The following is a 23,002-nucleotide window of genomic DNA, read 5'->3' as shown; positions in this document are numbered from 1 at the left end:
TGTGCTCCGATGCAGATGCAACGCAAGCGCACGAAAGATAAACACTATGCATATTTAACGCAGACACGTGAAAAACAAACACTTCAGCATGTGGATGCGATGCTCGCGTTAGCAGAGAGCAAATACTCCAAGGCTTGATGATTAACGTGCATGAAGAGCAAATGCTCTGGTGCATGCATGTCATGCATGCGTGAGTGGGTGCTTCGGCCAGCATATGGAAAATAAATACTTTGATACAATGCATGCATATATAAATACTTTGAGCTATGATGCGGTGTACATATAAGTGAACGCTTTGTGTACACATGAAGGATTACTATTTCGGCGTGTTAATGTGATGCACGTGTGCGAGAATTAAACTCTGGCAGCGTGCATATATACCTCGGTATATCACAATGATGCATGACCATGAGTACAAAAACAAATAAATGATGATTAACGAGTAACCCATATAGACATGTGGTAGGCTAAAACGCTCCGTAACAAACGGGATGCGGTGTATGTGAGAAGCACCACTTCCTGACTTTTGATAATTACTCATAGTTCAAATTCAAGTTGGATTAAAATAGACTGTACTACTCGCTAGAACCTGCGTATATGACTTAAGCACACAAGTCCCTTTGGCAGTGCGTGTACAGATGACTGGTAGTATACATGGCAGCCAACATTACCTCGACATAATTGCACTAAGCATTATTTCAAGACGAGCTGATTATGCTATGGAAGAATCATGCATGCTAGTGTTCCCGCAAACGAGAAAGCACATGCTCCGGGCTAACTATCATGTGAGAGAAAGCTAACGAGGTTATAATACAATAGTAGCCACTAGCGTATATATATATATATACATATATATATATATGTATATATATATATGTATGTATGTATGTATGTATGTATATATATATGTATATATATATATGTATATATATGTATATATGTATATATATGTATATGTATATATGTATATATATATATGCATATATATGTATGTATGTATATATATATGTATGTATGTATGTATGTATGTATGTATGTATGTATGTATATATATGTATATATATATATTATTTTTTAATGATTTTTTAACGCTATCTATCCTTGTATAAGACCGGTCGATGCACAGTCTCAAGATTTCTTGAAGGGTCAAAAAAAATCCCAGCACTTAGCATTCATATGCATGCCTTCGGCTCGCTAGCACATCTCTGAAGATAGCACAAGTTGTCTGTAACTCAAGCAAGCTAGCTAGTTCGTGCCGCCACAAGCCTCTGAACAACCTAGCATTTCATGACCATGCAAAGCTTCCTTAGCAACATGCACCGGTTGGGCACTGAACCTCGCATGCAAAATTCCATGCAGGGATGTGAGAATAAGATAACTATTTTACTCCCCAAACTAGAACGCAACAGCCTCCCAACTGGTTGCCTTCAGCAAACTACCGTGCGATTACATTGAAAGTCACGAGTTCGAATCAAATCGGCTGCGATTTGGACCGTGGAAGCTATTAGGAAAGATTTTATTCTATTTTTTAAGGTTTTTGACAATATATATATATATATATATATATATATATATATGAACTCCTCATTGTAAACAGAGATTAATAAAGAATAGATAATATTTCTCCTATATTATGTCTTGTGGAATCACTGGACTACGCTTGGTAGCAGTAGTTTTTCAACATATTATCAGCATGAAAATCTACCGGAGACCAAGCTAGCAGAATAGATCTGATATGCATCGAGCGGGTAGGTCATAGCTAGCCTATATGCCCTGCGACAGGAATCTATTTGCAATGATTGAAGGTACAATCGATTTAGTACGTATACTCGCTGCTACTATTTATTTTGTATCCAAATAGATTTGAATTGCATGAACAATAGTGAGTAGCGAGTGCGTATGAATATCATCACAATATCGTATCTCGCATGAACAGTAGCCCGTATGCATGAATAGTGCATAATAGCATGAACAGTATAAGAACAGTAGCATATGCGGCATTGCATCGTCAGCGTGAACATAGTTGGTGGGGCCCGCAGCCGCCATCTCACTGTCGGTTGGAATCCGGTGACTGTCCCCCTGCATAGTATGTTGTGGCTCGAAGGCCGTCGCCATAGTTCTAGAAGAAAACAAAAAAAGAACAGAAAAATGTCGTCGCTTATGCCATGCCGACCGCATGTAGCTTGCCGTGCACCCAATGCAGAACTGCTGGGCCGCCTTCCGCGGCAGCCCTTGTAGGGCCGCGCCTCCACCTGAAGTTGAGCCGTCGTCGGGCCGCCACTGGTCGCGCGCCCGTCCCGGTCACCGTCACGTGCACGCCGCTCGAAGCGGCGCTGCTTGACCCAAGAGGAACGCTAGCGCTGCCCTAAGCACGCGCTACTATGCGCTCGACCCGCCACCACGTCACCCGAAACATGCCTTGCCGACACCACCCTACACTAGCCACACCCCCACTCGCCGCCCGAAGCGGCACCGCAATGCACCTACATTCGTCCGACTGGAAGTCGCCGCCACCAGTGCTGTCGCTCGCTTCCACTTTGACCACTGCCCATTGCCCAAAGCACACTCCTTCACGCCACGCACCGCTGGAGCCCCATTGGAGCATCGCGCCACCACCCGGAGTTCGGCCGACACCAGACACTACAGATCCCCGTGAGCCATGCTGACGCCGCCCTCGCACGGGCACTGAGGGCCGCCAACCGTCAGACTGAGTGGTGGCTAGGGTTTGGATACCCTAGCTGCCCCCAAATCTATAGTAGGGGGGCAGGCTAGTTGGGTCGAGCTGGCCCAAAGGATAATTAAGTAGGCCGGCCCAATAAGGTGAAAAGAGAAAAAGGGGGAAATTAGAAATTTTATGTTTAGCCCCCCAGACTCTCTTGTTTTGAGCGCAATCTCTATCTTTTGCATTTAGGCCCCTGATTTTTCTAAATATTATCTAGAGGCTCTGTTTTTTTCAAATTAGACCCTGTAGTTTCTGGAAATTACGCAAACCCTAAAATTTTGCATATAAACCCATGGACTTTGCAGAAAACCCTGAGAATATTTTTTCTTGTAGAAAAGTACCTCTAGAATTTAAATTTTGCATATGTTTTTAGCAAATATGCAGTACTTAATTCCATTATTATTGTTTCTATGCTGTTAATTATTGTTTTTACAGTTTAAATTGCCTATTATGTGTTTAAATTTAGTAAAATTCGAATAATAGCATAGAAAATATCAGAAAATTTGCATTAATCCAATTTAGCAATATGATGCAACTTTACTAGTAGTAATGCTTACGTTATTAAATATGTAGATGGCTGGCATCACGAACAAAGAGTTCGCTGAGCTAAGTGCTGATGGCCACAACTATCTCACTTGGATATCGGATGTCCAGATTGTACTGGGAGCGAAAAGACTTCGCGTTGCAATTGGCCTAGGAACAAGTAGTGCAATAGTTTCCACGGAGGATGAGAATGATCAGGCACTTCATTTTCTCTGCCACCATCTCTCTCCCACTTTGAAGGATGAGTACATGGTAATGACCAGCACTAAGACACTATGGGACACACTGCAAGAGCATTTTGAGTGCCTTAAGTACACCATCAAGCCTCTCGCAGAGCAAGAATGGGTCCGGCTCTATTTTTGTGACTTCAAGCATATCAGAAAGTAGAACTTCACGCTGCACCCCATTTGCACACTATTGTGTCTATGTGAGAAAGAGATCACAGAAGAGGAGAAAATTGAGAAGACTCTCTCCACTTTCCACCCGAATGGGGAAGAATCCGCATGCAGTGACCATCAATCAAATTATAAGAAGTATTATAAATTGATTGATGTGTTGTAACTCCATGAAGTTTATGACGAAGTTATAAATAAGAACTTCTTATCCCAGCCGCAAGGAAAGAGCAGTGGATTAGAAGTCAATCACAGCTCTTTCAAAGCGTGCAACAACCACAATAAGAAGCGGGAGAAGGGAGGAAAGAAAGTGGTGACAGAAAAAGTCAAACCTGTTGATGATAATGGTTAGATAAAGAAAGAAGTCAAGCCACATAGTGAGCAGAACCAAACATGCTATAAGTGCGATGTTTGGGGCTATTGGTTTTGAATCTACAAAGCACCAAAGCATGTTGTGGAAGCATACCGAAGAAGAAGAAGGAGCAGTCAGAAGCACACCTCACCATTGCAGTGAGGATGGAAGTGGACAAAGCAACAATAGTTGAAAGGAAAGTATCTCACATGGAAGTTGATAACGCTCTCGCACTGGCAGTGAATGTCCTCCCAATGAAAGATGTGAAGGCCTCTACTTTGCCCTCCTCCACTGCCATAGATGATGTCGTAATGGATGAAGTGGAAAAGAAAGCCATTGAAAATGAAGTAGCTGGATATTTCACAGACTCTATCTAGAATTAGAGTAATTAGCTATTTACTTAGTTGCTGAATTTAGAAGGATTTAGTGAATAAATGTAAGCTCTAGAAGAGCAATTTTAGCTGCAAACATTTTTTCGATAGTTAATAAAGCATTTAGTCATGTAGCTACTTTCTCGTATGTGAATGATTGAATGCTTTATTTATAGAATATGTGTGGTACATGTATGGAGGAAGTGTGTATTATGGATAGTGGAACCACAAACATCATCTTAAGAGAAAAAAATGTATTTTCAGTCTATTAGAAATAGCTCTGGAAAAGTAATGATTGTCACTGGCGGTGATAAATGCATAGTAGGTTCTGGAAGAGTCATAGTCATACTACCTATGGGAACTAATTTGCACATTTAAGAAGCATTGATGTACCCTGAATCTACAAAGAATTACTTAAGTTTTAAAGACATTCGCACTAACAGTTTTCATGTAGAAACTGGTGAAGAAGATAGTAGGGAGTACCTATATATTACTAAGTGTAATAGTGAAGTGAGAATATTAGAAAAGCTTCCCTCTATAAGCAGTGGCTTGTACTACACTCACATTAGAGCACTTGAAGTGTTCACTACGTTGAAGACTGTGTTTCGTAGTGCAGAATTATTCTCCATATGGCATGATAGATTACGTCATCCTAGTGTTAGAACGATGAGGAACATAATTACTAACTCATAAGGTCATGGCACAAAGGTGAAGAATTTCCCGAACCACAAAGATTTTGTATGCACTGCATGTGCTACTATGAAATTAATAATAAGACCATTTACCTTGAAGGTACAAGATGAAATTCCTGCATTCATGGACCGAATCCAAAGGATATTTGTGGCCCTATTCAGCCATTTTTTGGCCCATTTCAGTACTTTATGGTATTAATAGATGCATTCTCAAAGTGGTCATATGTATATCTATTATCTACACATAACATATCTTTGCAAAGTTGATCTCGCAGATTATACAAATCAGGAATAATTTTCTGGATCATCCAGTGAAGTCCATTAAAATGGATAATGTTGGAAAATTTACTTCTAAAGTGTTCAATGATTATTTCATTGGTATGAGAATTAAAGTTAAATATTTTGTACCGCATGTACATATTCAGAATGGACTAGCCGAAGCGCTGATAAAGAGAATAAACTTCATTGGTAGACCATTGTTGTAGCACTGTAATTTTCCTGCTACATGTTGGGGACATGCAATCTTACTTGCTACAGCCTTCATTAATTATAGACCATTCTCCTACAACATTCATTCACCTATACAACTAGTATAAGAGGTAATTTCAAAGATTTCTCATTTACACAAATTTGGATGTATGGTTTATATACCAATACCGCCGCCACAACGAACCGTTAGGAGACATTTGCGAAAAGTTAGAATATATGTCGGTTATGATATTACATCTATAATCCGATATTTAGAACCAACAACTAAAAATCTGCATATAGTCCGCTTCGCTAACTGTATTTTTAATAAAAATGATTTTTCATAAAAAATATACTCTTAAATAAAAAATATCAGAGAATTATATGACATACTAAAGAAATTATATCTCATGAGCCATCGATTGGAACGTGCAATGTTTGGAACGTCGGAATCTATCGTAAAAGAATAAGCACACAAGAAATCCCAGCAACTTTATTCCAAGCTAGCTGGCTGCCTCTTGTTGGACATGTCATCCAGAACATATCCATTACCAGAAACCTCATGTACTGAATGATGCATGCAAGGCACAAGAACAAACAAGCACACAAGAAATCCCGGCAACTTTAGTAGTCCAAGCTAGCTGGCTGCCTCTTGTGAGCACCACCAATGCCATGGGACAAGTCGTAAAAGAATAAGCAAACTAAGCTAAAATGCAAATAAAATCCAAAATTCACAAATTACGAAATCTTAGGATTCTTGGGATGACAAGTGGGACCAGGTTGGAGGATGCTCGGTTGCTCGTCAGGTGTTTGAGGAAAGGCTTGGTCAGGTCTCACATCGTCAGGACGCATGGGATCTCCATTAAAAAAAATCATCAAGGAAATAAAAATAATCCATTACATGCATATTCAATGTGCGATTCGGATTGATGGCTACTAATAATACCTGTGACTACTTCTCCCGCCATGGCCGCCTTCTCTTCCTGCCACATATACGCCGGCATGGTAGCACTGCTCTTCTCCTGAGGCTAGCTCCCATTGGCTCAGATAGTCTATTTAGGCTAGCACTCTCCTAACCCCTTGGCCTCTCACGTCCGTCCTGACTACTTCTCGCCATGACCGCCTTCTCCTCGTACCACAGAAACGCTGGCATGGCAGCACTAATGCTCCTCCTGATCCCGGCACTGCTGAGTGTGGCGGTGGCCGGGGGGCCGCCGTTCTCGTGCGGCCCGTCGTCGCTATCGCGAGGTCTCCCGTTCTGCAACAAGAAACTCCCCGCAGCGCAGCGCGCGGCGGACCTGGTGTCGCGGATGACGCCTGCGGAGAAGGTGGCGCAGCTGGGGGACATCGCAGCCGGGGTGCCGCGGCTGGGCGTGCCGTCGTACAAGTGGTGGAACGAGGCGCTGCACGGGGTGGCCATCTCCGGCCGCGGGATTCACCTGAATCAGGGCGCCGTCCGCTCCGCCACCAGCTTCCCGCAGGTGCTGCTCACCGCCGCCGCGTTCAACGACAACCTCTGGTTCCGCATCGGCCAGGTACGTACGTGATGGCAGCGTAGGACACGGGGCATGACACATATGCACGTCGCACGCTGGCACGGATGATGGTGCATCACCAACGTGTTGCTATTTGATCATTGGATCGCTGGCACGGGGCGAGCTAGTTGGAGTTGGACCCCATGCACCATCGATGCCATGTATGCACGCGCCGAGCGTTTCAGCCGTTTCTTTTGTTTGATCCGTGATTTGGGAACGGACAGTCGAACAGTGTCAATGCTCTGCGATTACAAAATCAAAAAAACAAGTCTCGCATTCTTTGCCTTCTTTTACTCTGATGGCAAACTGGTACTAGTTCAGAAAAGTCTCTTTTGAGTTTTGATTCATCGGCTTTGATGATCAAATGGTGGCAAAATCAGTACTAATGCTTGTGAACTTTGTAAAAGTTCTCACTCAGCATGGGGTCATCACCAAAGAGTGTGTTGCAAGCATCAATCTCTCACTCATTTATTTGTTATCACCTATATATAGATTTTGCCTGCCACGTGAATTCACATGAGTCGATTACGCACACGTGCGCAGGCGACCGGCAAGGAGGCTCGGGCACTGTACAACATCGGCCAGGCGGAGGGGCTCACCATGTGGTCCCCGAACGTGAATATCTTCCGGGACCCGCGGTGGGGCCGCGGCCAGGAGACCCCCGGCGAGGACCCCGCGGTGGCCAGCCGGTATGCCGCCGCCTTCGTCAGGGGTCTGCAGGGGAGCAACAACAACTCGAAGGGGGCAGCGCCGCCGGTGCTGCAGACCTCGGCGTGCTGCAAGCACGCCACGGCGTACGACCTGGAGGACTGGAAGGGCGTGTCGCGGTACAGCTTTGCCGCCAAGGTGACGGCTCAGGACCTGGCGGACACGTTCAACCCGCCGTTCCGGAGCTGCGTGGTGGACGGGAAGGCCAGCTGCGTCATGTGCGCCTACACGTCCGTCAACGGCGTGCCATCGTGCGCCAACGCCGACCTGCTCACCAAGACGTTCCGGGGGAGCTGGGGCCTGGATGGATACGTCGCCGCCGACTGCGATGCGGTGGCCATCATGCGCAACTCACAGTTCTACCGCCCGACGGCGGAGGACACCGTCGCGGTCTCGCTCAAGGCTGGTACGTATCGTATCGTACCATCTCTCGGGCCTCTTTGATCATCGCTTATATATATCCTCTGTTTCTCTTCTTGGCCACCCTGCGTCGATCTTATACTTGTGGATTTAACAAGATTACATTCCATGGCATATGGATACTTTTTGACTGAGAAAGAGCAATCGCTAAGATCGTTCCCTTGGGCAATTTCTAGGATTAGACATAGACTGCGGCACCTACATCCAGCAGCACGCCACGGCCGCAATCCAGAAGGGGAAGCTAACGCAGCAGGACGTTGACAAGGCCGTCAAGAACCTCTTCGCCACCCGCATGCGGCTCGGCCACTTCGACGGCGACCCCAAGACCAACATGTACGGCGGCCTCGGCGCCGCCCACATCTGCACGGCGGAGCATAAGAACCTCGCGCTCGAGGCGGCGCTTGACGGCATCGTCCTGCTAAAGAACACCGCAGGCGTTCTTCCAGTAAAACGGACGGCGGTCGCATCGGCCGCTGTCATCGGCCACAACGCCAACGACGTTCTGGCCCTCATCGGAAACTACTGGGGCCCGCCGTGCGAGCCGACGACGCCTCTCAAGGGGATCCAAGGGTACGTCAAGAACGCGAAGTTCCTGGCCGGGTGTAACTCGGCGGTCTGCAACGTCGCCGGGACGGCCCAGGCGGTCGCGCTGGCAAGCTCATCGGACTCCGTGTTCCTGTTCATGGGGTTGAGCCAGCAGCAGGAGTGCGAGGGGCGCGACAGAACGAGCCTGCTGCTCCCGGGGAACCAACAGAGCCTCATCACCGCCGTCGCCAACGCGGCGAAACGGCCGGTGATCCTGGTGCTCCTCACCGGTGGCCCGGTAGACATCACGTTCGCACAGTCGAACCCGAAGATCGGCGCCATCCTGTGGGCCGGCTACCCTGGCCAGGCCGGTGGCCTCGCCATCGCCAAAGTCCTCTTCGGCGACAAGAACCCCAGCGGCAAGCTGCCGGTGACGTGGTACCCGGAGGAGTTCACAAAGTTTCCCATGACGGACATGCGGATGCGCTCCGACCCGGCCACCGGCTACCCTGGCCGAAGCTACCGTTTCTACAAGGGGAAGACCGTCTACAAGTTCGGCTACGGCCTCAGCTATTCCAAGTTTTCCCACCGGCTAGTCACCGGCAGCAGGAACCCGGCGCAGAACACAAGCCTACTCGCTGGCCTGACAGCGACGTCCGAATACAACGCAAGCTACCACGTCGACGACATTAGCGCCGAGGTGTGCGACCAGCTCACGTTCCCGGCCGTGGTCAAGGTGAAGAACCACGGCCCAATGGACGGCAAGCACTCGGTGCTCATGTTCCTCCGGTGGCCCAACGCTACCGACGGCCGGCCGGCGAGTCAGCTGATCGGGTTCAGGAGCCAGCACCTCAAAGCAGGGGAGAAGGCAAACCTCAGGTTTGACGTCAGCCCGTGCGAGCATTTCAGCAGGGTGAGGGAGGATGGCAGGAAGGTGATAGATAAAGGGTCCCATTTCCTCATGGTTGACAAGCATAAGTTGGAGATTAAATTCGAGGCTTGAGGTTCAGATGGCGGCTCATGGTTGATAAGCATGAGTTGGAGATTAAATTCGAGGCTTGAGGTTCAGATGGCGGGAAGGAAGTACAGGTTAATACCGTGCATGTGCTACTTCTGATTGTTATTGGTAGTAGTTACAGTGTTCTTCCCTCCAAAAAAAACTACTGCAGTCTCGGCCATTGTGAAAGATCGATCAGTCAACATATTCATTATTGCCTATGAGGCTCGATCCTTATCAGGAATAAGATTAGACTCGAATTCGATAATGAAAATATACTCAATCAGAATAGAATTGATTTTGATAATGAAAATACAATGTGTTCGTGTTTCTTAGTGGAGTTAGTTCTACCACAGGCTTTATTATCGTGGCTGTGGGTAGGACGGTGTGGTGTCAATACTTCTACTCACATCCGAGTGACAGTTGCATCTAATCGTTCAGATTGTGACCGTACCAGTTATCTTGTTCTTGGTTTGCTTCTCGCAAATCAGAAATATTTATCCACTACTTCGGGCCATCCGACGCCCTGGGTTACATCCGCATAAGAGAAGGCAAGGAACATGTAAATTGCATAAATATACACCGTCACAATCCCAAAACAACTAATAACACCGTAACAGAGTTGTACAGACTTCAGACTGCAAATAACACAGAGCACATATTACAGAATGCAAAGGTGACCTCATATGGTGTATCCAGACTCCAGAGAGCGTATCTGCATGTGCTAGCCATGGATCGATGCAAACCAATTTGAGCCGACTCTTGATTATTCTTCACTGGCTTTATTGGTCTACGGGACAGCTTAATATCCTTATGCTGTTATTAACTCCATATTCCGTATCATCCATTATGCAGAAGAAAGAAAAACAACGCATTAGCTAGCGTGCCTGGTGTGTAAAGTTGTATACTAAGTAAAGCCTTATTTCTGTACCATGGCCTAACAGTCTAGTATTTAAGCATATAAGCATTTGATGAGAGCTTCTTTTCCTCAGACATCCTTGAAAAGAAGCTGGAATCTGGGTACCCTCTCCAGTGGAAGCGGGCAAGACATGATCAGTTTACCTTTCATCGCACCCCTAAATATTGCCTGATATCAGGAGACCAAAGAGATTAGACGAACTATAGTCGTTAACATCCTTTTCATGAATGACAGCTTGAATAAGCAAAGCTTAAGTTAAAAATTCAAGGTATGTTATACATCATGTCTATGATCATGAGGTTGGTCTTGTTGCCATGAATTGACAAAATTAAGTTTGTCAGAGAGGAGTACTGATGATGATAAATCCCAGTCGAAGGCAGAGTTAAGATTGATACTGTATCAGCTACACTTCTTGGGACGATAGGATTTTAAGAACTGGAAATTGATATGGGAAGTAAAGCATCTAATGAGAAACAAAATATCCCTGCATCAAGAAGAAGGTAAATACCAACTAGGGATTCTGAGAGGTTTCAAAGGATCAAAAAATCCTGGTTCCTACTAACAGAAGTTGTAACCTGCCAATGATTTCACAAAGAAAGCAAGCCCATATCCTTGTATTTTTTTAAATAATTCAGACACATCACAAAGTTCCTGGCGATAGCAAGTATAATGATCGCTCTCTTTTATAAACAATAATGGTTTGAACAGTAAAAATCAAGCAACCAAGTGAAGCAATTGACAGAAATGTTCTTCATTATCATACTGGTCTCATAAAACTGTTACAGGGGGCATAGCCACTGAGATGATCAAAACAGTGGCATCATAAATAACTTAAATCTCCAAGAACAATGTTGCTGGAGCATTTTGGTTTTGCTCTATCATTGGCTATTTTATGTTTCATGGGTACGTTGTGAGGCATGCTTGGCCTTTCTCGCTATCTTATGACTTTTGTACAACTGAAGTGCAAGTGTTGGGATAAGGGGGTGGTTCGGACCTAAAACTGACCAAATAATAGTAAACTAGTGTTGGTGCAGTTCTGAGAAACCAAATGGTTTATTACCAGTTCTTGCCAGCTCTACAAATCCTGTGAACCAATCAGTACTTGCATGGTTCAAAAGTGCAGAACTTCCCTTGATCTCAACTGTTATGACTTGCAAACACTATAGCTGGTGCAACAAAGGTGGCTAGTGGTGCAATAGGAAGGAATCCAGAGTTGGTTTAGGTCCAGTTAGTTGGAAATCCAGTCGGTTTGGTCTTTGGTTCAGTTTGGCTACAGATAAGAGATAGAATAGGTTAGTTTGAATCAAGGGAAAATTAGAGACAAGAGTTAAGAGATAGAGTTAGCTTTAAATTAGAGATAAAGTTAGAGATAAGAGGTTTGAATAGGATCCTCCCTAGCCGGCTATATATAGGATTCGGCCACAGGCCGAACAGATCAATAAAGAGATCAATTTCCCCTTCCTTCCTCCTCTCTCCCTACCCTCTCGGCTATTCTCTTCCTCTCCCTCTGTTCTACTCTCTTCCATGATTACCTCTAGCAGGTTACTCAAGCCCAGACCGGCTGTGAAGCACAGGTACAACTTGAGGTCTTATAAAATCTGGTAACAGAGATACCAGGTTCCAACGCTGCTAAAGGCTCCAATTTGCAAGCCATTTATTGCTTTGACTAAGCTCGAGACCGATAGGAAGGAGCATATGGGTGAGATGGCTTTCCAGATGGCGGTCATTGACAATTTCAAACTTCAGAAATAGCAAGCCAATTGGCTGTCTTGCAGGCCACTTTGACGTTCGTTCCTTTGCCGCCACAACAACCAGCTGTTTCAGTGCCATCCTTGCCAGCGACCACATCTCCAGGTCTTCTACCCTTGCCGCAACAGCCCCTGTTGACGCCACAACCATCTTGGCCGCACCAGACGCCTCCCCAACTACCGCCCACCACCACCATCCAAAACATACAATTTCCCCACTTGCCATCGTCAATCCCGACTTTTCAACCTCCCCAATTTCCATCTGTTTCGCAGATTAATCACACCATCAACCAAGGTCATACAGATGGTAACGCAGGTGTTCCTCGCTTTCATAAACTCGAGTTTCCAACCTTTGACGGCAAGGAAGATCCGCTCAGGTGGCTAAACCGCTGCAAACACTACTTCCGCGATCAACATACCATGGAGAGCGACAAAGTTTGGTCGGCGGCCTATCACCTTGTCGGCATCACCCAGCACTGATACTTTATGCTGGAGCATGATAATGGCACGACCTCCTGGACGTGCTTCAAGGAGTTGTGCCATCTTCGCTTCAATCTACTGCTTCGGAACAACCCGTTGAGCGAATTGGGACGCTTATCTTGGTCGACAACCGTTGAATCATACATGGAGAAGTTCCATGCCCTTTTGTGTCACGCAGACCCCCTTTCCGCTGCATAGTAGGTCGAGCTCTTCACTGCACGATTACTAGATAGTGTCCGCGTAGATGCCAAGCTTCAGGATCCACAACACCCACAGATACGATCGTTGTGCACAGGCTAAGGATGGTTCTACGTCTACTACGTGTTCCCTTGCCCGCACACAAGCCAAGATGGCGTCATCCCAACCATTGGCGTCTAGACCCCCTAGGGCATAGGGGTTGGGCTCAGGTCCAGTGTCGCCATCTCCACAACCACTCCCTTTCCATTGCCGGCTGAACTAGAAGAGAGGCGCAAGCAAGGGCTATGCTACAACTGCGATGAGTAGTATGTGCAAGATCATTGCTATCAGTACCTTTCCTACATCGAGTTGAACGACTACAATGACAACAACGGCGCAGAAGATACTCTGTCTATATGCGCAGATGAACCAGTTGTCTCCCTTCACGCGCTCATAGGCATCCACATAGAACAGACGATGCAACTTCACGTCATCATCAACAACCATGAGCTTCTTGCTCTACTTGACTCCGATCTACTCACAACTTCATTAGCGAGTCGATGGATGCTCGCATCGGTCTACCAATCAAGCTAGTTCGTGATAGCTTGAACGTTGCAATTGCAAATGGCGACAAGGTGGGTTGCGTGGGTCTTTGTGCTAATGTGCCTATGCGCATAAAGACTTCATGGTGGATTGCTACGCCATTCCATTGGGTGGCTATGACATCATCCTAGGGGTTCCGTACCTATGAACCCTTGAGCTGATCCTATGGGACTTCGACGACCTTTGCATGGCATTCTGGTGTCACGACCGCCAAGTCTTTTTGAAAGGTTTGGGATCTCCTCGGCAAGACATTCAATGGATAAGGGCTCATGCCATCCGCGACGATGAATTGGAAGGTCTGTTGCGGGATTTTGATGATTTATTTGCAAAACCACAAGGCCGACCTCCACAATGCTCTAGTGATCCCAGAATCCATCAGTTCCCGGATACAGCTCCCGTAGAGATGCGCCCATACCGTTACACGCAGTTGCAGAAGGATGAACTTGAGCGCCAATGTGACGCAATGCTATCTCAAGGAACTATCCACCCCAGTAATTCAGCGTTTGCATCGCCGATGCTCCTTGTTAAGAAACATGATAAAACATGGAGGTTCTGCATTGACTATTAGGCGCTAAATGAGCGGACAGTAAAAGACAAGTACCCCATTCCGGTGGTGGATGAGCTTCTTGACGAATTACACGGCATCTGTTACTTCACCAAGCTCGACCTTCGCTTTGGATATCACCAGGTACGCATGCACCCTAGTGATATTGCGAAGATAGCCTTCCGAACGCACCACAATCATTTTGAATTCTTGGTGACGCCTTTTGGTCTCACCAATGCACTAACATTTCAGACATTGATGAATGATGTGCTCCAACCATTTATGCGCCAATTTGTTTTGGTATTTTTTTTTATGACATCTTGATATACAGTTCGTCTTGGTCAGCTCATATTCAACATGTTACAACCATTTTCAAGCTCTTGCGTCAACACTCGTTGTTCCTCAAACACTCCAAGTGCATGTTTGTCGTGTCGTCCGTCACTTACTTGGGCCCCACCACCTCGACTGACAGGGTGGCCATGTATGGCCAAAAGGTGCAGGCGGTGGTAGCCTGGTCGTGCCCCCACTCTGCACGGGGCTTGCGCGGCTTCCTAGGCCTTGCTGGATACTATCACAAGTTTATTCAAGACTTCGGCATCATCATGGCACCACTGACAAAGCTCCTCAAGGAGGCATTTCAGTGGTCGATTGAGGCAGACAAAGCGTTTCAAGCTCTTAAGGCGGCTCTCTCAAACGCGCCAGTTATGTTGCCAGACATCGACAAGCTCTTTATCATCAAGTGTTATGCCTCGAGTACTGGCTTCGGCGTAGTGCTACACCAAGATGCCAGCGCCCTTGCCTTCTTCAGCCGGTCTTTCACTACTATCCACGTCAAGCGTGCAGCATATGAGCTCGAATGTCTGGGTGCAGCCTGTCTTGGTGCAAGCAATCCGCCATTGGCAGCCCTATTTATGGGGGCGCAAGTTATGTGTCCACACAGATCATTACAACCTCAAGTTTATTTTGGTCAGCGCCTGTCCACTATTTTGCAGCACCAATGGATCAGCAAGCTATTCAAATTTTACTTCACGGTGGAGTTTTGGCCATGCTTACTCAACACTATGGCACACGCTCTATCCTGCCGCGATACCAACCGAGGGTTTGGCCATCTCAGGGCCCATGTTTCAAGTTTTTAATGACATTCGTCGTGATGTGGGGGCCAATACCGAGATGGTAACCATGCGTAACAAGATTTTAGCAGGAGAATTGGGGGCACCGTGGCAGTTCACTGATGGACTGATCATGTATGCCGTTGTGTGTTCCTTCCCGCATCATCCATATTGTTGTGGGCTTGCTATAGGCCGCACACTGTACCAGCCATGAGGGTGTTCAAAAGACGTTACATCGCTTGTGGGTGGATTTCTACGTTCCGCATGACAAGCAGCTCGTCCGTGACTTCATCCGTGCATGTGTTATCTGCCAGAGCAACAAGGAGGAGACACTTCACTCGGCTGGCCTACTGCAACCTTTGGTGGTCCCTTCCAGCATTTGGGCAAACATCTCCATGGATTTGGCAAGTACGTCATCGTCACCATCGTTGACCGCTTCTCCATGTACGCACACTTCATTGCGCTCAGTCATCCCTTACACGGCTGCTTCAATTGCACACGCTTTCTTTGACGACATCATGCGCCTTAATGGGTTTCCTTCCTCCATTGTGAGTGATTGTGATCTGGTATTCACAAGCCACTTTTGGAGGGATCTATTCAAGATGGTAGGTGTGAGCCTTCACATGAGCACGGCATTCCACCCACAGTTTGATGGACAAACGGGGGCTGTCAATAAGGTCATTGCCATCCATCGGTTCAGCTCTAAGACGAGCTATTTGCCAAGGGGGGGGGGGGAGTGATGTTATGACTGACAAGCACTAGAGCTGGCGCAACAAAGGTGGCTAGTGGCACAATAGCAAGGAGTCCAGAGTCGGTTTAGGTCCATCTAGTTGGAAATCCAATTGGTTTGGTCTTTGGTTTAGTTCAGCTATAGATAAGAGATAGAATATGTTAGTTTGGATCAAGGGAAAATTCGAGATAAGAGTTAAGAGGTAGAGTTAGCTTTAAATTAGAGATGAAGTTAGAGATAAAAGGTTTGAATAGGATCTTGTAGGCCGACTAGGATCCTCCCTAGCCAGCTATATATTGGAGTCGGCCAAGCCGAACAGATCAATGAAGAGATCAATTTCCCCTTCCTTCCTCCTCTCTCCCTACCCTCTTGACTATTCTCTCCCTCTCCCTCTATTCTGCTCTCTGCCGTGATTACCGATCACGGCGCCCCCTAGAAGGTTACTCAAGCCCAAGCCGGCTATGAAGCAGAGGTACAACTTGAGAAGGTGAATTCTTATCACCAACTCTTCCTAAAATTACTATAACTTTTATTGTGATAGTATGCACTAAGATGTGCAGATGTCAGCTTAAGGACCACACATCAAGCTGGTTGTAGAAAGGTCTACCTGTTGAAACTTGAGTCCCACAGAAGTTTGTCCATAGCTCAGTTCAAGTTACCAATTTGCATATTCAGTTTGCGCCTTTTAAAAAAAAAGGCAACCTGATTAATACACCTTGAATCAAGTGCCGGGTTATAATGCAAACCAGTCACAGGAGACGAGGTCAATGGCGCATTCTATGACCCATGGATGTCGTCCCAAATCGAGGGTCGAGGTCTCATTTGAGACTGGGTCGCCGCCCCATTGATGCAGGGACATTTCATGGAACGCACGAGATGTTGAGATCGCCGCCCCATTGATGCAGGGACATTTCATGGAACAAACGAGATGTTGAGAGACGGAAGAGAGGAGAGAAGGGGAAGATGAGGAGTTTGCCCTTGCAAAGATGTTGGAGGCTACCGGCGTCGAAGTGATCCGCCACTAGCGGCGCACAGGACCACGCGGCATGGGGCACAGTAGCAGCCAAATCACATTAGGCAGTCTCCAATGAAAGTGAAAGCACTAGAGCGAAGAGGGGTTCATGGGCAGTCAATTTTGCTAGTGCTTGGTTCGAGATGTTGGCTGGCGGTGATCGATTTCTTACCGGTGGCGCTGGGTTGCCTGGGAGAGAAAGCGAGGAGGAAGTCTGGAAGGGGAGACATAAGACAGCTGTGTGCATTCGTGAGACTAGACATTGGAAATATTGGGGCGTGTTAGGTAGGTACTGGGTTATATGGGCCACCATAAGGCAGCCCAATTTACCTTTCCTTCTTTTTTCTTTTTTTCTTTTGTTACTTTGTGATTGATCTTCTATAACTACTTGTGTGTGGCATGTTATAGCTAATCAACCCAGATTATTTGAAGTCACATTCCCCATTTCGAACTAACATCCCAAGAATACTACCCCCTTCAACCCACATTTTTAGACACTAGCGACCCGCGTCACTCAACCCCAACTCGTGACCCGGTCAACCCGGAGTTTTGGTGACTATGGTGCAAACTAAGTCTTTCGATGCTGCAATGATCTCTAAAGGTGTGCTCCACCAGTATCTTAGTCTACAAGTTGGATTAGAAATGCTTATATACCAGCAAGATCTTGCTGATTATGGGAAAACTCACATTTGTCAACGAGATCAAGCACTCTTGTTCTCAGAAACATATTGTTAAGTTGTCATGAACCATGTTCACAACGGGGTAAACACCAGGAGGATAGCCAGGTGGCGTCGGCTGCTCAGTATGAGATAAATACTTAGACTAGGAGGACGAACATGGGGGAGGAACTAGATTGATTCATTCTTGCTTAAACCAAAGCACACCATGGCAGCCTTCTCTTATAGAAGGTGTGCACCCCGCAACAAACTTAAGCTAACAGAGATATGATTGATAACAGAACACTTAACAAATGTTTATCCAATCTTAGCTAACTAAATTATCTAACTAGAGTTAGCCCATCTAATGCCCTGCTAATGCTGTGTGCGGCCATGCCATGTGCCCACAGGGCCTAGACCCGTATTAATAGGCAGCACATCTGCAGGCAGCCAGCCTGCACGGCCCCCAACAACTCACGCCATGACACAAGTCCTTCCAAGATGAAACTTTTCAGAAAACATACAGTATTCATGACTTAGTCTCAGACAAACACTAAACCAAATAACATTAAAAGTTAAATATGTTCCATAAACCAGAAAATTATATGCTCCCACTGTTTACTTCTGGAAGACAAAGTGGAAAAGTAACTGTAGCTTGGACAACAAAATGGAAAATGAAAACTGAAATAATCTAGATGACTTAGTGTAAACTGGCAGGAAACTTAGAAGAGTGAATTGCTTTCTGCAGTGTAATTGTGTAAAGAAGTGCATCTTAGAGAAGGGTTTTATAGGGGATTTCAAAATTTCAATGTTGAGGACCATAAAATAACAGGCAGGGGTTCTGTTGTAGGGAGACACAGAAAAAAAATTTAAAACAAAAAAAAGGCTTCTAAAAATACATGTTCCATGCTTCAAGCTAACAAAATCACAAACCATGTAGGACAAGTATTACAATAATTGAAATATAATGAACAAATGCTATAACAAAAATCTCTTCAAATGTATCCATAATCAAGTAGATTTAATTCATACAGTAATATGCATTTGTATTGACATGTATCCATACTTTGGACATATCTATAATCTACAATTATCTATCATTTGCTCCTTTTTAATTGTTTTAAACATTTTATACTGTAATAACTGTACGACAAATTTAACAGTATCACAATTCACAACTATTATTGTATATTATAGAAATAAAGCAATTATTATTTAATTGGTTTTGCTCACTTGTCATCATCAAGTACAGTCTAACTTGGTAAAGAGATGGTAAACTAGTAAAGAGAAAGAAAGGCAAAGTACGCAGTTACCTTACTGGGCAAGAAAAATGTGGTTTAGCCAGATGATAAGATGATAACTGAAGCTGGTTACAAAACTAATATGAACTGGAGAGTTGAAGAAAGTAGATAACTCATGGCTCACTCACCTCAACAACATCAATGAAGTCTTGCTTGCTGCTGAAAGAGCCTATCCATTTTGTATGATCAGGTGTCCTGTATATATACATTACAATAAACTTGTCATATTGCTGTTGCAGCTAGAGTATGCCACGTGATGAGAAAAAAGTGCTGTTGGTGGTGCATATCACTTGGTAATTTACTTAAATTCATAATAAAAGTAACAAAATATATTTTACCTCATTAAGTTTTTACTAAAAAAGGAAGAACAATAGTTCATATGAACTCAGAACTCTGTAGATTTGAAGGTACTGTAAATCACTTACACATCAGGATATATATCTGTGTTAATTGCTCAAGAACACAAGTGTTACAAACTTATGTAAATAACTCAACAGATAGTATTCTAACTGCTTCAGATATATGGACAAGTCGGTTATCAGAAAGAGGAAAAAAAAAGGATAGGGGTAATTAACAGCTAACTTCTAGTTTAGTACCTTCCAACAGTGCACTAAAATATACTGTTGTTCAGATCTTGGTTAATAGATCTCAAAGTCAGAACAAATGTTCCTACCTCTTCCACGAGTCTTTTTCATCAACAGTAATGATAGATTGGTGTTTTATTTTTATTATATACACATATGACTTCTTTAATCTTCACCCATATTTTCTAATGAGTATACTTCTTTACTTGTGATGCTATTCCTCCATAGCTATTCCTGATGCTAGTGCTTTATGCTTCCAACATATGTTTCTGGCACTACAATAAAACTAGCTCTACAAAATTAATCGATGTTACATATTGATGATACACAAATACCAAGAAGCACTATGATGATTGCATACAACACTTAAAACAGCTAACAAGAAAGGTATCATGTATTCAACATCTTATCCCTTCAGATTCAACAGGTAAAAGGCTATATTATGTTATAAACTTATATGTTAAAGTATTAGCATTTGACAGAAAAGCTTCAATGAATTTTATTAAGTGTAGAATAAGATATGCAATGTCCAAACAACATTATACAAATTAACACAAGAAATATTCCTACCCTGAATCCATCTTCATGTGATGGGCATTGAAAAAAAAAATGGTTGCTGGAACCAAAGTAATATCGAAGTAGTCGATGTAAACTTGAATCTCCTCAGAATCCATGTCAACTAAGGCTACCGTAGCAAACTTGGATATGTCCCAAGAAGATTTAGCCAACTGTTAAAACAGGATGAATGAGAAAAGATAAAAGGCTAACATAAAGGCCACAAAATTTACATAGGAAAATGATGTGAATAAAAAGCCTTGATCACAAAGAAATTTGCGCATGCTACCCTGCAATTCAATCCTGTGTAACTATGAGACAGGTAAATTGACCAGGTCGCTAGGTTTCAGATTTAACAGCCACTAATTAGAATACAGTAACTCTAGCAACCGCACCGATACTGCCTAAGGTTGAATGATAGAAATTGCAGGGTTGACATACCGAGTTGCACAAAGGCACAACTTGGAATACATTTGTAGCCAACCAAAAGGCCTACATACCAAGTTATTAGTCCCCCATGGTATTCTTCGAAGTAATAGACTGGTCCATTTTACACCTAGAGAGTCCGCCATTAGTGATGAAGATAACATAACGACACGCGCCAGAGACTCCTACAGAAAACACAAAACAGAGAAAATAATTTCTGCTTTCTCGTGACTTGTGTGTTCTTGTGCTCAGCAGTCAGCACATCACTTTCCCTTGCATTTTCTCTTCCCATCGTACTGCAGTCGCAATGTTGGTTTTCGAAAAATTCTGTGAGTGCTTAAGCAGCCTGAACCCACTGCTCCTACATATCCGATTGGATTAGCATACCGATTAAGTCTTCAATCCAATCCAATATAGTACGGCATCCTTACAAACGAAAAGAATCAGCGAACCCCCAATATAGCCTCCTCGACTGAGTTAGAAATCTCCGCGTGGAGTTAGTCTCTAACTACGATGGCAAGGGGACGGGAGTAGGATGGTTCGTACGATTGGAGGAGAAAGAGGCGCGGTGGCTGAACTCATGGAGGGGCTGAGGGACTCACGATGTCGTCGAGGTGGAGGCAGGCGGCGTCGCCGTCGCGGCCGAAGCGGAGGACGAGGACCTTGTCGAGGGTGTCGCGGATGGCGGCGTCCACCTCCTGCTTCCGCCGCAGCGTCGTCAGCAACGCCGACCCCATTTCGGCCGCCTCTACTCGCGTCCTTGTCCTCCCTTCTGGAACCAAGATTCCAAGGTTCTCGCGCGCTTCTCCGTTCACCGGCGGCGTGGACCGCCGTGCGCGCAGGCGACTTTCAGGCGCCGCGGAGAGGATCCGGGCCCGTTTCGGTCGGCCCCAGACTCGGAGTCTCCGCTTAGTATTTTTATTTACGAAATTTTGTAAGGTTCATCTTTCTATTCGTTTTGTTGCTTATTTGTTCCGAATCTCGAGAAAACCAATTTGATAAATATTTTAAAAGTTTCAAAATATGGCGAGGTTTTATAAAATATGTTGTTCACCAACTAAACACACTTTAGAGCATGCACAATAGAGAAGCTTACATAAAAGACTAGTTTATTTTACTACTTTATATGGAGTGGGTGTTTATAGGGAGAAAGATGTGCTTAAGTTTGCTTCAATGTTTAAAGTACTATTTTTCATTTTACTATGAAATAATTTATTGTTATTCTTGTTTATATTTTAAAGTGAACAATGCAAGGTGCATAGTCACGAGTGCTTTAGGAAAGAGAATGTTGTTATGTCATTAAACACTTGTAGAAAAATCATTTTGTCCAATGCAAATGGGTGTTTGAAAAGGTTCATCAAATTAGAAATGAGCAATTAATCTTGAAAAAAAATAAGTAAGCGTACGAGCCATTTAAATGCTTTCTATGTGCACTATGTACAACGATTTACCTACCTCTGACAGTTAATTGGTGACGACTCACCCTTTTTTCACTACATTGATGGTAACCAACACTCATTTTCACAAAATTTCTAGCACCTAATCCACAAAAAGAAAGGAAGGACTTCAGTGTGTCACTTAGTTATATTCAAGTTTTTACCAAGTTTCATGGAGGTTGGTATGTTTAGATTAGTTTCAATGTATTCAAAAACCTAAGCTCACGCTTGGCATTAGAAAACGTAGTTTCTAATTAAACTAATATTCATAATAGTTTTTTCGTTACCGAAACTACATTTTCTAATTAAACTAATATTCATAATAGTTTTTTGGTTACCGAAACTACATTTTCTAATTAAATAAGTGTTGATGATTATATTAGAAGGTTTATAAATGCAAAGAACCGATGTTTTAATTTGATATTTTCTAAAAAAGATTTAGCCGAATTAGCTTATTCAAGCTTATTGTCATATCTTAAGGAGAAACCAGAGGGTTATCATTTTTACGATGTTAGTTAAGTCTTACAAAAAGCTCTATCACAAGATAGACGAGTTAAAGAGTCTAGAAGTTTTAGAGGTCAAATAACAAAATAAGAGTTGATTGTCCTAATGTTCACATGCTTGAGTACGAACCTGAAAATTCAGACGATGATGATGTTGATATGTTTGTGGCCGAATAGGCCTGGTCCTCCGAGTCCAAACCATTTGTTTGCTCTGCTCGTAAGCCGATACCTCCAAAGAATCGACAAAAAGATATTAAATTTACTTTTGATGTAGCAAAGTGTGATCAAATTTTTTATTACTTGCTGCAAGAAAAATAGATTAAGTTGTCTAATGGTCATGCAGTTCCAAATGGCACAAATCGTATTCTCATGCAACTAACGGTTGCAATATTTTTCGTCAACAGATTCAATTGGCCATTAATGAACAAGGGTTGAAATTTACGGAGATGCAAATAGATAAACATTTGTTCCTCGTTAACATAGTCGATTTCCAA

The 23,002-nt window shown here is 44.2% G+C and overlaps 2 protein-coding genes across 5 annotated transcripts; one reads left to right on the top strand and one right to left on the bottom strand.

Annotated features, from left to right (window-relative positions):
• Positions 1-6,655: 6,655 nt before the first annotated feature.
• On the top strand, positions 6,656-9,731 carry LOC133900206 (probable beta-D-xylosidase 7). The gene is made up of 3 exons (XM_062341328.1): positions 6,656-7,075; positions 7,619-8,189; positions 8,380-9,731. The coding sequence occupies exons 1-3, from the start codon at positions 6,656-6,658 to the stop codon at positions 9,729-9,731; spliced, it is 2,343 nt and encodes a 780-aa protein (XP_062197312.1).
• Positions 9,732-10,269: 538 nt separating this feature from the next.
• Positions 10,270-21,503, bottom strand: LOC133900120 (uncharacterized). 4 transcript variants are annotated; one of them, XR_009906508.1, is made up of 6 exons: positions 21,172-21,503; positions 20,644-20,754; positions 20,159-20,316; positions 19,133-19,199; positions 10,657-10,812; positions 10,270-10,551 (listed from the first exon to the last, which is right to left on the bottom strand). XR_009906508.1 is itself a non-coding variant. In XM_062341250.1 (5 exons), the coding sequence occupies exons 1-5, from the start codon at positions 21,304-21,306 to the stop codon at positions 10,714-10,716; spliced, it is 570 nt and encodes a 189-aa protein (XP_062197234.1). In that variant the 5' UTR covers positions 21,307-21,501; the 3' UTR covers positions 10,270-10,713. The 4 variants fall into 4 exon arrangements, 2 of the variants coding, with proteins under 2 accessions (XP_062197234.1, XP_062197235.1); XR_009906507.1 differs by having other exon boundaries at positions 10,270-10,541; positions 21,172-21,501; XM_062341250.1 differs by having other exon boundaries at positions 10,270-10,812; positions 21,172-21,501.
• Between the last annotated feature and the right edge of the window lie 1,499 nt (positions 21,504-23,002).

Source organism: Phragmites australis, chromosome 19 (genome assembly GCF_958298935.1).
Source record: "Phragmites australis chromosome 19, lpPhrAust1.1, whole genome shotgun sequence".
NCBI classification, from domain to species: domain Eukaryota; kingdom Viridiplantae; phylum Streptophyta; class Magnoliopsida; order Poales; family Poaceae; genus Phragmites; species Phragmites australis.
Note: the sequence above shows the minus strand (reverse complement) of the source record. Positions and strands in the feature narration are given on the sequence as shown.

Coding starts and splice junctions, on each gene's coding strand:
- LOC133900206 (XM_062341328.1), top strand. CDS start 6,656: ATGACCGCCTTCTCCTCGTACCACAGAAACGCTGGCATGGCAGCACTA. Junction 7,076..7,618: donor TCTGGTTCCGCATCGGCCAG/GTACGTACGTGA, acceptor ACACGTGCGCAG/GCGACCGGCAAGGAGGCTCG. Junction 8,190..8,379: donor CGCGGTCTCGCTCAAGGCTG/GTACGTATCGTA, acceptor GGCAATTTCTAG/GATTAGACATAGACTGCGGC.
- LOC133900120 (XM_062341250.1), bottom strand. CDS start 21,306: ATGGGGTCGGCGTTGCTGACGACGCTGCGGCGGAAGCAGGAGGTGGAC. Junction 20,755..21,171: donor GCCTCCACCTCGACGACATC/GTGAGTCCCTCA, acceptor TGTTTTCTGTAG/GAGTCTCTGGCGCGTGTCGT. Junction 20,317..20,643: donor CATGGGGGACTAATAACTTG/GTATGTAGGCCT, acceptor CTGTTTTAACAG/TTGGCTAAATCTTCTTGGGA.